The 14,011-nt window shown below is 56.0% G+C and overlaps 1 protein-coding gene across 2 annotated transcripts; it reads left to right on the forward strand.

Moving 5' to 3' along the window:
• The first annotated feature begins 1,085 nt into the window (after positions 1 to 1,085).
• Positions 1,086 to 13,229, forward strand: CTSB (cathepsin B). Of its 2 annotated transcripts, none has more exons than XM_040058280.2 (10): positions 1,086 to 1,221; positions 6,534 to 6,685; positions 7,218 to 7,303; positions 7,691 to 7,805; positions 8,421 to 8,539; positions 9,148 to 9,233; positions 9,881 to 10,027; positions 10,694 to 10,810; positions 11,548 to 11,676; positions 11,806 to 13,229. In XM_040058280.2, exons 2-10 carry the CDS (start codon positions 6,560 to 6,562, stop codon positions 11,901 to 11,903), a joined length of 1,023 nt encoding a protein of 340 aa, XP_039914214.1. In that variant the 5' UTR covers positions 1,086 to 1,221; positions 6,534 to 6,559; the 3' UTR covers positions 11,904 to 13,229. The 2 variants fall into 2 exon arrangements, with proteins under 2 accessions (XP_039914214.1, XP_039914215.1); XM_040058281.2 differs by having other exon boundaries at positions 1,107 to 1,221; positions 6,523 to 6,685.
• The last annotated feature ends 782 nt before the right edge of the window (positions 13,230 to 14,011 follow it).

The following is a 14,011-nucleotide window of genomic DNA, read 5'->3' on the forward strand; positions in this document are numbered from 1 at the left end:
CAGTAACACAGAGAAATATTCCTGCATTTCCAGATGAAAACTGCAAGGGATAGTGATGGGGGTGGCATGGAGACAGGATAGTGGTGGGGTGCAAGGAGGGTGGAGTAGGAAAATTAGATGGGCCAGAGGCAGGCTGGAGGAGGGAAGCAGGAGGGTCACAGAACCCCAGAATGGTTTGAGTGGAAAGGGACCTTAAAGATCATCCAGTTCCAGACCCTGCCATGGGCTGGGACACCTTCCACTATCCCAGGGTGCTCCAAGCCCTGTCCAACCTGGCCTTGGACACTTCCAGGGATCCAGGGGCAGCCACAGCTTCCCTGGCCAAGCTGTGTGATCCAGGTGGATTTGAGAAGGGATGGGTGTGGGATGCAGGTGGGATTTAGGATGGATACAGAAAGGCTGGAGGAGGAAAACCAGATGGGAGAGGCCAGATGGGAGATGGAGAAGAGAAACAGGAAGGAAAAGGGACAGAGACAGGATGGAGACAGGATAGCAAAGGGTGGGATACAGATGGCATTCAGGAAAAATCCTGAGAGGTTGCTGGAGGAAAACTAGATGGGATGGTTATAGGATGGAAGAAGGAAGCAAGAAGGATGTAAATGGGATTAAGCAGGGATAAAGGTGGGATGCAGGTGGGATTGAGGAGGAATGCAGGCAGATTGGAAGATGAAAACGAAACGGGATGGAATAGGGCAAGGAGGCAGAAAGGCGAGAGGAAGGATGTGGGATGGGATGGGATGGGATGGGATGGGATGGGATGGGATGGGATGGGATGGCAGAGGGCGGATCGAGGAAGGTCAGAGGCAGGCTGGAGGAGGGATACAGGTGGGCTGGAGGTGGAATTGAGGACGGATGCAGGCAGGCTGGAGGTATGAAAACCAGGTGGGATGGAGGCCGGCAGGAGCAGGGATGGAAGCAGCAGCAGGGGAGCTCTGCCATGGAGGCAGGAGAGAGGCGCGCAGGCAGGAGCAGGCATGGAGGAAGGAGGGAAGCCGCGAGGAGCAGCGAGGGAGCCGGGAGCAGGGATGGACGGAGGGATGGAATGAGGGAGGGAGGCGGGCTCTGGGGGCGGGCAGCCGGCAGGATGCAGTCACGCCGGGGGCGGGCCGGCCCGGGATGACTCAGCCTCCGGGAGCTGCCCCGGCCGTGGTTACCGAGAGCTGGCGGGGCCGGGAGCGCCGTGAGTTCCCGTGAGTGCCGGTGAATCCCCGGTGGATGCCGGTGAGTGCCGGGGACGCGCATAAGGAGCGCGGCGGGGACCGGTGAGGGAGGGGATGCTCCGGGCCAGGGGACACGGCAATGGGGCACCCCTTCCACGGCCACGGAACACCCGCAGGGACAACAGCAGCAGCGTCTCCCGCTTTTTCCGGCGGCGTTTTGGGGGATTTTGTGCATAGCGAGTGCGGAGTGCGGGATGAGGGAGGGGGATGCGCTGCGGCTCAGACTGGGGGAAAATGAGCCCTCGAAACGCGTCCAGCCTTCAGGAAGGGTCACGGGAGGAGAGAGGAAACCTTGTTTTTGTGCTAGAGACGGGGAAAACACCGCAGCCCTGCTCGCCAGCTGCCGCCGAGGTCGGCCTGGCACCCGGGGAACATCCCGCGATGCCTGGGTTTGGACCAGGGCCGTGGCTTGGGAATGGCGCTGGAGAAGCCGCCATGCATCCCTCCGGCCTGGAGCGGGTCTCCCATCCCCATATCCCACTCTCCGGGATGCTCTGCGGGCGTGATACAGCAAAGGTCGCTTCCCTCTGGCGTTTCCCTCTGGGTTGCAGATGAAGGGAAGGGATTTCCGCAGCACGGGGTGTCTGGGGGCTTGTGCAAGACTCTGCTTTATGGATGGGTCTGTGAGAAGAGGGGAAAAGAAAAAAAAAATCAGTGCAGCTTCATTCCTCCTTCATTTGGGAGGAATATTTTGCTTTCCGTGTATGGAAGCTGCAGAGGTGAGTGCTGCAGCTTCTCAGGAGGGAATTATTTTGTCAGATACAGAGCAGCTGGGTCTAGTAGGGTTGAAATTAGATGATCTTTAGGATCTCTTCCAGCCCAAACCTCTCCAGGATTCTGTTATCTGACCTGGGCTGGTGATCTGGCTTTGCCAGAAGGGAATAAGCCTGGGGAGGAGAACCTCATGTTGTTTTTTTGGTTTTTTTTCCTCTCGATGAAAAAATAATTCAGGCTTTGGTAATGCTGTAAATGAAGTCAGCAGACCACGGGTTTGGTGCCGCCGAGCTCCCCTGGTGACGCAGCAGGCTGAGCTGGATCGGGAGCTGGAGCTGAACCTTTCTGGGTTGGCTTTGTTGTGGCTTGGAGCCACAAGCCCTGGCAGGGAGAACAAAGGAGAAAGCTCGGCCCAGGCCAAGGGCTGGTGCTGAGCAGGACACATGATTTGGGCTGTGCTGAGCACCCCTGGCCCTGGAGGGCTGGGGGTGCTGTAGAAGGGAGGGTGGGACAGCTCTCGCCTTCCTTGGAGCCTTGGAGAAGGTGTGGATGTCTGTGCCTGCAGGGGCTTGGCCCAGACGGTGCAGGAGCTGGGAGATGCTTCAGGGCTGGGCCTTATCTGTGGTCTGACCTGCCCCGGCTGCGTCATGTGAGCTGCGCTCCCAACAGCCGGTTTGAGGGTTGGGTTGTTGCTTTTTCTTAAATAAAGTTCAGCGGGACGCTGTGGGCTTTGTTTTGGGGAAGGAGACCTCGGTGGTGCGAAGGTGAAGGGATTCACTGCTGTGGGCACCGTGTGCCTGTCTTGGCTGCTGGGAGGGCGATGTGGGATCCTGCTGAGGTCTGGAATATCAGGGTTCGACTTCCAGGAGCCGTGTCCGTGGGAAAACAGGTGGGGAGCTGCCCTGGCTCCCAGCTCTGGTCAGGAGGGATGGAGATGGCACTTGGGTGGCGTCTCCTGCTTCCCTCCTCCTCTGCGACAGCACCGAGGGCTGTGGGAGGATGCTGCAGCGCCAGCACAGCCACAGCCCTTCGGCTGCTCTCCGCCCTGCAGCTGCTCTGAGCAGCTCCTGCAGAGCCTTCGGCCTCGCTGCCTCCTCCTCACGGCCTGGAGAGGGGCTGGCCCACATTCCCTCTTTCTAAGGGACCAGCTGGCTGAATCCTGAGTGTCCTGTCCCGCCCAGGGTCAGGGGTTTATTTCTTGCTCATCCTTCAAGAAGTGGCATTAGCAGGTGCTTTGGATCTCAAAGCTGTCCAGGGGATGGTGGAGCAACCTGAGGAGCTCTTTGCGAGCCCCAAACATCCTCCTGCCACCTGGGGGATTCTGCAGGGTGAAGCTGAGGGGTCCTGAGAAGCCCAAGAGCCCTGTTTCTGTTTGCCAGCTGATGGGCTGTGGTGGGATGTGAGCTGTGGATCAGCCTCAGCAAGGGTTCTCCCGAAGCCGAGGCACCTCTGGAGATGTGAGGTGCAAAGGGAAAGGATCTGCTGGGGTTCCTGGGGAAACTCCTCTGCCCTGCTTGGTGTGCACAGAGCAGGGGCAGATGTTGGGGTGCAGCAGCTGTGATGCAATTTTGGTTTTGGGGCTGCTGCTGTGGGGTTTAAACGGCCGTGAGGTTTCATGAGGAGGAGGGGTCTGAGCAGGAGATAGCGGTGCTGGGGGAAGCACCAGTGCGATAACGCTGCCAGGGGAAGCTCTTGCTGCTTGGATCAGCTGGGACAGGGGGGTGAGGGAGGAAACCAGCAGCTTTTTGTCGCTGTAGGATCTCTGGGGTTGTTGTGGTTGGGCTGCATGTGACCCAGGGCCGGTGAGAATCCGTCCTGCCAGCCCCGTGCCTGTGTGTCCTATTTATAGACCTGCTGTACACAGGATAAAGCCAGGGAGAACGGGGGGGTCAGGGAGGGAGATATCCCAGGGGGGTTGAGGATTTCCTCTTCCTTTTCCAGACAGATCTTGGGGTAGCTGGTGCCAGCTGTGAGTGTCAGCTCCCACCACCCAAAACTTCACAGCCATAGGAGACCTCGTAGGATAATAGAAAGGTTTGGGTTGGTAGGGGTGTTCAAAGGGCATTTAATTCCAACCCTGCTGCCATGGGCAGGCACATCTTTAACTATATATTTTAATTGTACATCACGTTGCTCAGAGCCCTGTCCAACCTGACTTTGAATGTTTTTTGGGATGGGGCATCCCCCATCTCTTGGGGCAAGCTGTTCTAGTGCCTCACCACCCTCACAAGGAAGAATTTCTCCCTAATATCCCATCTACCCCTGCCCACTGGCAGTGGCAAGCCATTCCCTGTGTCCTGTTCCTCCAGCCCTTGTCCCAAGTCCCTCTCCAGCTCTCCTGGAGCCCCTTTAGGCTCTGGAAGGGGCTCTGAGGTCTTCTTTCTCTTCCCCAGACTGGGCACCCCCAGCTCTCTCATGACCCGTGGGGAGGCTCTGTGCCCACAGGGGACTTGGCAAGAGGATATTTTATTTTTTTGCCTAGAGAGCCATCTGGCTCCCAGCTATTTTCTTTGCTGGGTTTGCTGGCTCTGGGCCACGTCCATGGTGCAGATGCAAAGCAGTGGGGCTGAAACTCTGCCTGTTGGAGGGGAAACTGCTGGGATCTATTTTCAGCTCGGTTTTGGGTTGCCTGGAGAGTGTGGTCTGGTAACCCGAGGCCGGGAGATGTCCCGTGCCTGTCCCTCAAAAGCTGGGTGTGAGCAGCGCATCGGTGCCTGGCAGGGTGGTTTGCAGCCTGTCAGCAGATTTACAAACATCCTGCTGGGAAAAAAAAAAAAAAAAAAGAAAAAAGTGTAATCATGTGATTCTGGCCTCAGAAACGCCTCCTGCCTTTGCTAAGGGAAAATACCGAGTTGACTGCAAGAAGTGCAGAGGGTTATGGAGCTTCACATTTGTATGTGTGTGCATTTTTGGGTTTTTTTCTTTTAATTTTTATAAGATTTTTCATTAAAAAGTTGCCTCAGCTCAGGCTGGCTACCTGCAGGCTTCCTGTGGCCTGTTGTGGACAAAAAGCACGGTTTTATTATGAGTGTATATGTATTTTCCTGGGTTTAACCTCCTTCCTGCTGTGTAAGCAGGGGAGCACAGCCAGCGAGTCCCTTGCCTGGAGAAACCTCTAAGCAAGAAAACATCCATGAAACCCATGAAAATATGAATAAAACCCCTTCAAAGAGGTGAGATTTAGGAGTGGGAGGACCCAAGTGCTGCTGAACCTCCGCTGGTTTTTTGGTTTTTTCCTTTTTTGGGCCGAGCATCCTGCTGAAAGCACAAAAGAAGAAGGGGGAACAAATGAATAAATGGTGGAAGGAGGAGTGGGAAAGGAGAAAAAAGCCCCTTTATGCAGCGAGCTGCAGCCGCCTGGGCTCACTGCTGGCAGAAAGTAGGACACTCCTGCTGGGTTTTCTTCTCTGGGAAGGCTAAACTTGGCTGTGAGTGGGTGGAAGCAGCCGGCAGGGAGGTGTGGGACGTCTCCCATCGCCGTCCCCTGCTCGTCCAGCTCTGCTGCCGTGGGGCTGCAGGAGCTGCTGGCAGGAGCTGCGTGTCCGGTTCACGCTGGGGCTTGCAGAGGTGATTGCACCTTCAGCTCGCTGAGTTGGGCAGGAATTAAAGCCTGGATATCTCTGCTGTGGAGGATCTGAGGTCTTGGAGTGCTCATCGGGGTGGATGTGGGGCTGGAGGGAGGGAGCTGGGAGGGTTTGCAGGGAGAGGAGGAGGAGGAGGGTGCCCTGGTGTGTTTGCAGAGATAAAGGAGCTCCTGGCCTTGTGATGTGTCTGAGTCAGGCGTGGGGACGTGGAACAGGCGGCTGCTGGCGCGGGGGGTGAATTTGAAGTTGGGCAATTCGGTGTGAATTAGGTTAAAGGGGAGCAGGGAAAGCACGAGGCCCTGGAGTGGCTGTGGGCTGCGTGGTGCTTGTGCTCCTGCACGGGAGGCTGTGGTCCTTTCTTTCCTGCTCTTGGATTTCCCCTGTGTCTCTGATCCCCAAATTGGGGCTTTGCTCACACCCTGCATTTCCCTAGGGAAAAGCCCCAGCGGGAGGGGAGCAGAGGACAGCAGCCAAGGCAGCTCTGGTGCACGCTGATCCCCCTGTGCATGGACATGGGGTCACACCTGGGGCTGTGGCACCCCCAGGGCTGCAGGCTGGCCAGAATGAGCCTCTGAAGTCCAGAAGTGTAAAGTGGAGTAATCTCTTTAAAGGGAAGAGAAGGGCCTATCAAGTCCCATGCCTGAAGGTTGGTGTGGAGATGGGATGTCACTTATTCCTTCTCCTGGTCCTTATCCTCCATTGTTGTGGAAGTAAACACAAGTTTTAATACCCTCCAAATCCCTTGGATCTGCTTCAAAAGGTATTTTCCTGCTGCTGCTAATCCTGCAGTGGTCAACAAACAAGGCTGCCTTGTCTGATTTCTCCTGAGCTGCAGGCAGGGGGGTGTTACTCTGTTCCGGTCTCTCTCCTGGCTTTTGGGGCACTTGGGGATCTGGAGGGATCTGGTGCAGGGATCACCTGGAGGGATCTGGTGCAGCCACACATTTTATCCTCCCACGCTTGCTGCAGCTGAGCCCACCTTGGGCATGATTCCAACGCTCCAGTCTCGCTGCAGGTGCAGTGTCCTGTTCAGTAGCCAAGATGTGGCCGTCCGTGTCCCTCCTGTGTGTCCTGGTGGCCTTCGCCAACGCTCGCAGCGTTCCTCACTTCCCTCCTCTCTCAGATGACCTGGTCAAGCACATAAACAAACTCAACACCACCTGGAAGGTGAGTACTGGGCTGATTTGGGTGTTTTTTTGGGATGCATTGCTGACAGGCTCCTTGTAGGATTCAGCGGCTGAGCTTCGGGAGTGTCACCATGGTGGTGGCATCTATCCAGCCTTGGTCCCAGCTGACTTTTCCACTGAGGTGGTGCTATCAGGGGCTTCTGCAGTGACAGGAACTGTGCGGCTCCTCTTTGGAGCAGAGCAGAGTGAATTTGTGGAATAGGAGCAGTGCAAGAGGAGGGAACTTTGCAAGAGGCTGGAGGCAAGCAGCGAGTGTCCAGTTCCTGGTGACCTGACCCTCCTTGGCCAGTTTGCTGTGTCCAAAACCTCCAGCTGGACCTTCCTGGTGCAGATGGGCTGATCCTGGGCTGTGTTCTGTGTCTGTAGGTGGTTGGCTCTTGGCCCCTGGGCTTTGCAGCCAGTGTCAGACTCTGGTTGGGATTCAGGCAGCTCTGGAGCACCGGGCTGTGGTCCCAGGGATGCTCCTGGTGTCTGTGGAGAGCCGTGTCCCAATTCTGCATGTCTCTCCCCAGGCAGGGCACAACTTCCACAATGCTGACATGAGCTACGTGAAGAAGCTCTGTGGCACCTTCCTGGGTGGGCCCAAGCTCCCCGAGAGGTGAGTGCAGGGAGGAGAAGGTGAAGCTCCAGTAAAAGTTGTGTGGATCCTTCACGGGCATCTGGAGTGGGTGAGGGGCTCTCCTGGCAGGCTGTGGGCAGCAGGGTGGACGTGGTTCATGGAATTAAGCACGGAGCACACGTGAGGGGAAAATCCATCCCGTGCCCTGCCAGACACTTGACCAGTTGTTCAGTTTGTTACCCTTGAAAATGAACACGCCAGAGGAGCTGCTGACCTGGTCTGAGCACAGCACAAGCATTTGTGCTCCTTCAGTGAGCAAACAACAGCCCTCCTTCTCCAGGTCGCCTTCAGAGGAGGCTGGAGAGTGCAGTGCACCCAGCTGTGGTTCGCTGGTGTCCCTGAGACAGGAATTCCCTCTCCTCACAGGGTGGATTTTGCTGCAGACATGGAGCTGCCCGATAACTTCGACTCGCGGACGCAGTGGCCCAACTGTCCCACCATCAGCGAGATAAGAGACCAGGGCTCCTGTGGCTCCTGCTGGGTAAGGACAGGGGAAGTTCAGTGTTGTGGTCATAAAGTTTACTGGGCAGAACCCGTGACTTTGTGTTTGCTGCTGAGCCCCCTGCCAAGGGCAGGGACACCATCCACACACCAGGGTGTTCCAAGCCCTGTCCAACCTGGCCTTGGACACTTCCAGGGATCCAGGGGCAGCCACAGCTTCTCTGAGAAACCTGTGCCAGGGCTTTACCACCCTCACAGACAGGAATTCCTTCCCAATATACCATCTCTCCCTGCCCTCTGGCAGTGGGAAGCCATCCCCTGTGTCCTGTCCCTCCATCCCTTGTCCCCAGTCCCTCTCCAGCTCTCCTGGAGCCCCTTTAGGCCCTGGAAGAGGCTCTGGGGTCTCCCTGGATCCTTCTCTTCTCCAGGTGAACACCCCCAGCTCTCCCAGCCTGGCCCCAGAGCAGAGGGGCTCCAGCCCTTGGAGCATCTTTGTTGCCCTTTCTGAGGAGACACTGCGGGATCCTGCAGTGTCTGAGCTCCTGAGTGGTTTCTCCCATTGAAACTTGGCCATGCTTGCTGCACTCATTTCCAGGAGGTTTCCTGGTTTCCCTCCCCTGGCCAGCTCTAATGGGTGTTTTGGGGTTGCCCTCAGGCTTTTGGTGCCGTGGAAGCGATTTCAGACCGGATCTGTGTCCACACCAACGCCAAGGTCAGCGTGGAGGTCTCAGCTGAGGACCTGCTGTCGTGCTGTGGCTTTGAGTGTGGCATGGGGTGAGCTTCTCCTGGTCCTTGTGCACCTGGAGGGTGGTTGGGAGGAGCAGGGGCAGGCCCTGGAGGCGCTGATTGCTTCAGCCTTGCCTTCATTGCCTCCCTGACGAGCACGAAGCTCCTGCGGAGGTTTGTGCTGTGGCTGAGGGGGAGTTAGGTGGGAACATAAAGGTGATTCCAGGGACTGGGACACATCCTGCCCCCAGCACGGAGCATGGTGCTGGCTGCAAGCACACAGCGATGCTCTCCCACACACAGCTGGCAGCTGCCAGAGCCACAGGAAGGATCTTTTCATAGTCCCACGTCCTTGGTTCTCAGGCACAGTTGTCGAGCACAGGGCAGGGAGTTGAGCCTCCAAGTCCTGTTACTCCTGGCAGCAGAAGCTGATCAGGGACATGGTAAGGAGGCGCTTTGGGATTTGGAGCCATGAGCGCTCTTACCTCCTTGCCTGAGGCCTTGGTGTCTCAAGGCAGATCCTGGGGAAGAAAAGAACAGACTCAAAAAAGGTTTAATGTGTCCAAGCCTGCCTTTGAACCATCCCAGGCTGGCTCCATTCCCTTGCCTCTCCCAGAATGGGATGGCTGGGGCTGGAGCTGGTGCCTCTCCCCCAGGTGCAATGGTGGTTACCCCTCCGGCGCGTGGAGGTACTGGACGGAGCGGGGCCTCGTGTCCGGGGGTCTCTACGATTCCCACGTGGGTAAGTCCTGGCAGACACCCTTGGGAGAGCAAGGAGGAGCACCTCTCCTTGGTTAAGGTTCATGGGTTTTTTGGGTCTGCGTCCTTGTGGCTGTTCCCTCCTTCAGCTCGAGCAGCTCTGCAGTCCCAGCTGGCTGCCCCTGCCCCCATGGCTCCTTCTAGTCCCTGCTTTGGGACAAAGGTCCCTGAGCAGCACCCAGAGGCAGGAGGCCCATCTGGGAAGGGAGCCAGGAGTCCTCAAGGCATAGCAGGAATGAATCAGGCTGTGAATTTTGTGCTGCTGCTTGTTTTGAACCAGTTCACTACACTTTGGATGAGGTCAGGAGTCTTCCTGATATGTTTCCCCCTCAAAAAATTAACTTCCAGACTGGAGCCCTCTGCCTCCCCCTGCCATGGCCATCAGCTGGTTCATGTTTCCACGTTTTCCATCACCATTTGGAGAGGGAGGTGGTGGGGTAGCAGGTTTGGTGGGAAGCACGTTGCTCATGGAGGGGTTGCCCATCTGGCAGGGGAAGACCTCCTGCGCCCCGCTGATCTGTGGGGTTCCTGGGGCAGAAAGGCTCTTCCCTGGGGAGTCCAGTGCCTTCTCTAGCGTGGCCGTTGGGATGTTTGGGGACAGCCAGTTGATGTCACCTCTCTCCTGGACAGGCTGCCGGCCCTACTCCATCCCACCCTGCGAGCACCACGTCAACGGCACTCGGCCCCCCTGCACCGGGGAGGGAGGGGGCACCCCGAGGTGCAGCCGGCACTGTGAGCCTGGGTACTCCCCCTCGTACAAGGAGGACAAGCACTATGGTAAGGGAGGCGGCCTCCAAAGCAGCCCCAGAGCTGCTCCTCCTGGCAGCTGGGAGGGGTTGGCAGGACTGAACTCGTTCCTGGTGGCTTTTATCCTGTGCCCCGTCCCTGGAGGCTCCATTCTGGTGGTCCTGGAGCAAACCTGAGTGTGGCAGATGCAGCAGTTTGTGTTTGCTGAGGCTCAGCTGGGAAGGGGGAACTGGTGGAACTGGTTTGGGTCCTGGCGGTGCATGTGGTTTTCTTGAAGAGTGTGGTGCTGAGCCCCATCTGGTGCCAAAGCCACCTCCAAATCTCCCTGGCAGCTGCCAGCCCTGTATGTGTAGGATAATCCGACTGATTCTCGAGTTTTGTCTTCACATTGAGTCTTTTGGGTTTGAAAAAGGAGAATGTGCAAGGGAAAAATGTCCCCTTCCCACTAAAGCTGTCTGGAATAGGTCTTTGGGTACAGAACAGGACTCAGATTAAAGAATTCCCTCTGGGAGAGGGGTGGCTGGAGCCCACTTCTCCTGCCTGGCTGTGTCAGTCCCTCTGGAGCTGCTGGGTTTGGATTTAACCTGAATTGAAGTGCAGGAGGCCTCCTGCAGGATCACACTGAGCAGGCTTGGTCCAGCCATCCTGTGTGGCCTGACAGTGCCATCCTAAAGGTGGGAATTCTTTTCCTTTTAGGCATCACATCCTACGGGGTCCCTCGCAGTGAGAAGGAAATCATGGCCGAGATCTACAAGAATGGCCCAGTGGAAGGAGCCTTCATTGTCTATGAGGATTTCCTGATGTACAAATCTGGTGAGCAGCAGCAGCAGTGGGGCTGTGGGGGGCAGCCCTGTTCCCTGCTGCATCCATAGGGTTCCTCTTTTGTGGGCCTGGTCTGTCTTCTCCAGTCTTGGAGATCTCAGCCTCGCGCTGGAGTGTCTGGTGTGACAAGGACGTGGGCAGATGCCATCTCCTGTGTCCACAGCAAGAGTCTGGATCAGGCAGGGAGCCCTAATGGGCAGCATCCCAAATTCCAGCTGACAACAATAGCTCTGATTTTAGGATGTCAAAACTCTTGTTTTGAACTGCCTTTGAGCCCCTTGGGGAATGTCTCTGGGTGCATCAGTCACAGAATCATGGAATGGCTTGGGTGGGAAGATAACGACTAAAAACTCATCTCATTCCAATCTTCCACACCTTCCACTATCCCAGGTTAATCCCAGCCCCATCCAGCCCAGCCTTGGACACTTCCAGGGATCCAGGGGCAGCCACAGCTTCTCTGTGTCAGGGCTTCCCCACCCTCACAGGAAAGAATTTCCTCTTAACACCCAACCTAAATCTCCCATCTTTTAGTTTAAAACCTCTCCCTTCTGTCCTGTCGCTCTCTCCCGGTGTAGACTCTGCGCTAAGTTTCAGTTTCACATTTAATCAAAAACCTCTCCTCAGCCGCTCTGGGGGTTGTGACACCGGGTGTCCCCCGGGCTGTGAGCGCTCTGTGGTGTGCACAGGCGGTGCCTGTTGACATTTTGGGGTGGTTTTTTCCCTTGCAGGGGTGTACCAGCACGTGTCTGGGGAGCAGGTGGGAGGCCACGCCATCCGCATCCTGGGCTGGGGCGTGGAGAATGGCACTCCCTACTGGCTGGTGGCCAACTCCTGGAACACCGACTGGGGGGAGAACGGTGAGCACCGCCGGGAGTGCCCGCCCCATTCCCATTTCCCCACCCCCTTCCCCTCGGATGGATGGAGAGGGTGACTCTTTTCTTTTTTTTTCTTTTTTTCTCTTTTTTTGGCTCTTGTTGTTCTCCCAGGCTTCTTCAAAATCCTGCGAGGAGAGGACCACTGTGGCATCGAGTCCGAGGTTGTGGCCGGCATCCCCAGGACGGAGCAGTACTGGAAGAGGATGTAACTTTGATCAAACCACAAATAATCCTGAGCCCCTGATGCTTTTAACTGATAGCGGGTTGGGTGCAGAGACCCCCCCCTTCTAAAACAGACTCTAGTTCGGGTTACTTTATTAAAGCTTTTTACCTTTTCTTTTTTTTTAATTTTCTTTTTTTTGTTCTTTTTTTTTTTTTTTTAAATTTTAATTTTTGGGTTTGTTGTTTTGTTGTTTTTTTTTTTTAAATTGTACGATGGAGCTGGAGGTGGAACCGCTCTCTGCCGGACTCCTGCTCCTGGTGGGTCACAGCAGGATATTGGGGCATTCCCTGCTCAGAGGACGGCTGGAGAGCTCGCTGGCCTCTTGGAATTTGGTTAGCCTGGACCCCTCCCAGCTCAGTTTGCTACTGGGAGGGGAGGAAACAGCAGCTTTGTGCTGGGATTAGGGACTTGCTGGGGCAGCAGAGGTGGATGCTGCTGGAAAGCCATGGCCAAGGGGGGATTTGTGCACCCCCAGAGGGATTGATCTGACTGCACCTGGAACAAGCAGGGAGGAATTTCCTGTGAGTGTGTGCCTTGAACTGGCTACAATTAGGCCTATTAATGACAAAATACTGATGAACTTGATGTGGGGCGGCTCTGGCCAGAGCTGCCTGCACCAAGTCCCTCGTGCATTGCCTGCTCTGCTCCATCCTTCTGGCTTTTTAAACCACTTCTTCCTCAACTCTTCACTGGCTGTTTTTTTTATCTGCTGTAGTCTGGGGTTATTGCTGCTGGGGAAAGGCCTGGCTGGAGCTCCATGAGCCTTTGATAAAATATCCTGCAAGCATCTTGGAGGGAGCTGGAAAGAGCAAAAGCCTTTTTCCTCCGTGGCTGAGCAGCTTGATGTGTGCAGATCATACCTGGGCAAACCCAAATTTGGGGTGCTTTGGGGCTGCAGGTGCTGAATGCTGAGCTGTGAGGGATGGTTCCTTAGTCTGCTGCAGGGAGCTCAAGTAGATGCTTGGAGGTGTCTCACTAACTTGGACACGATTAAAGCTTTTTTTTTCTTGAGCCACAGGCATTAAGGTAAAAAAACCTTATTTTTGTTACTGGGGGGAGGTGTAATAGTCTGTGTATAGGAGGAATCATGTGATTTGCCAACACTAATATAGCAAAGAGCTTTTTTTTTTTTTTTTTCTTAATTTTAAAGCACAAAATATATTTCTGAGCTGAGGCTACGGGTCTGAAATGTGTGAAGCAGGCTCTCCATGCACTGTAAAATAGCCCCTTACCTCTGCTTGCTCAGGCACCAGTGAGGCAGAGCTGTGCTGTATTTGGCTGGAACACCTGTGCCAATAAAGGATTTCTCCAGACTCTCGGCTCCTGGCTCTTGGCTGCTGCTGCTTGGCTTCTGCCACCTCAGATGGTTGTCTGGAGTGGAAGCCAAGTGAGACCCTTCTGTCTCCTGAGAATGGTTTGGGTTGGAAGGGACCTTAAAGATCATCCAGTTCCAACCCCTGCCACAGGCAGGGACACCTCCCACTGTCCCAGGCTGCTCTAAGCCCTGTCTGACCTGGCCTTGGACGCTTCCAGGGACCCAGGGGCAGCCACGGCTTCTCTGGGCAGGGTCTCACCACTTTTACAGAGTGAGACCTTATTCCTTCCCAATATCCCATCCATCCCTCCCCTCTGGCAGTGGTAGGCCATTCCCTGTGTCCTGTCCCTTCATCCTTTGTCCTCAGTCCCTTTCCAGCTCTCCTGGAGCCCCTTTAGGTTCTGGAAGGGGCTCTGAGCTCTCCCTGGATCCTTCTCCAGGTGAACACCCCCAGCTGTCCCAGCCTGGCTCCAGGAGCTCCAGCCCCTGGGAGCATCTCCGTGGTCTCCTCTGGACTTGCTCCAGCAGCTCCACATCCTTCTGCTCTTGGGCCCAGGGCTGGAGGCAGCTCTGCAGGTGGGGTCTGAGGTGAGGGGGGCAGAGGGGCAGAATGCCCTCCCTTGTGCAGGTGTGGTCACTGCCAGCCCTGTCCTGTGGCCCTGCTGGTGACAGGGGTGTGTGCCAGTGGTGGGGAAGGTGCTTCCAACCCCGAGCAGAGAGCAGCCAGGACGTGTCCCCAGCATCCCTGAGGATGTACCAGGGCCCTGGAGCACATGCCT

This window comes from Hirundo rustica, chromosome 3, assembly GCF_015227805.2.
Source record: "Hirundo rustica isolate bHirRus1 chromosome 3, bHirRus1.pri.v3, whole genome shotgun sequence".
In the NCBI taxonomy this organism is placed as follows: domain Eukaryota; kingdom Metazoa; phylum Chordata; class Aves; order Passeriformes; family Hirundinidae; genus Hirundo; species Hirundo rustica.

What these genes read in the sequence shown, in the direction of transcription:
- CTSB (XM_040058280.2), top strand. Translation starts at nt 6,560, where the DNA reads ATGTGGCCGTCCGTGTCCCTCCTGTGTGTCCTGGTGGCCTTCGCCAAC. An exon ending in GGGCCCAAGCTCCCCGAGAG is followed by an intron (nt 7,304 to 7,690) that starts GTGAGTGCAGGG and finishes CTCTCCTCACAG; the next exon opens with GGTGGATTTTGCTGCAGACA. An exon ending in TCTCTACGATTCCCACGTGG is followed by an intron (nt 9,234 to 9,880) that starts GTAAGTCCTGGC and finishes TCTCCTGGACAG; the next exon opens with GCTGCCGGCCCTACTCCATC.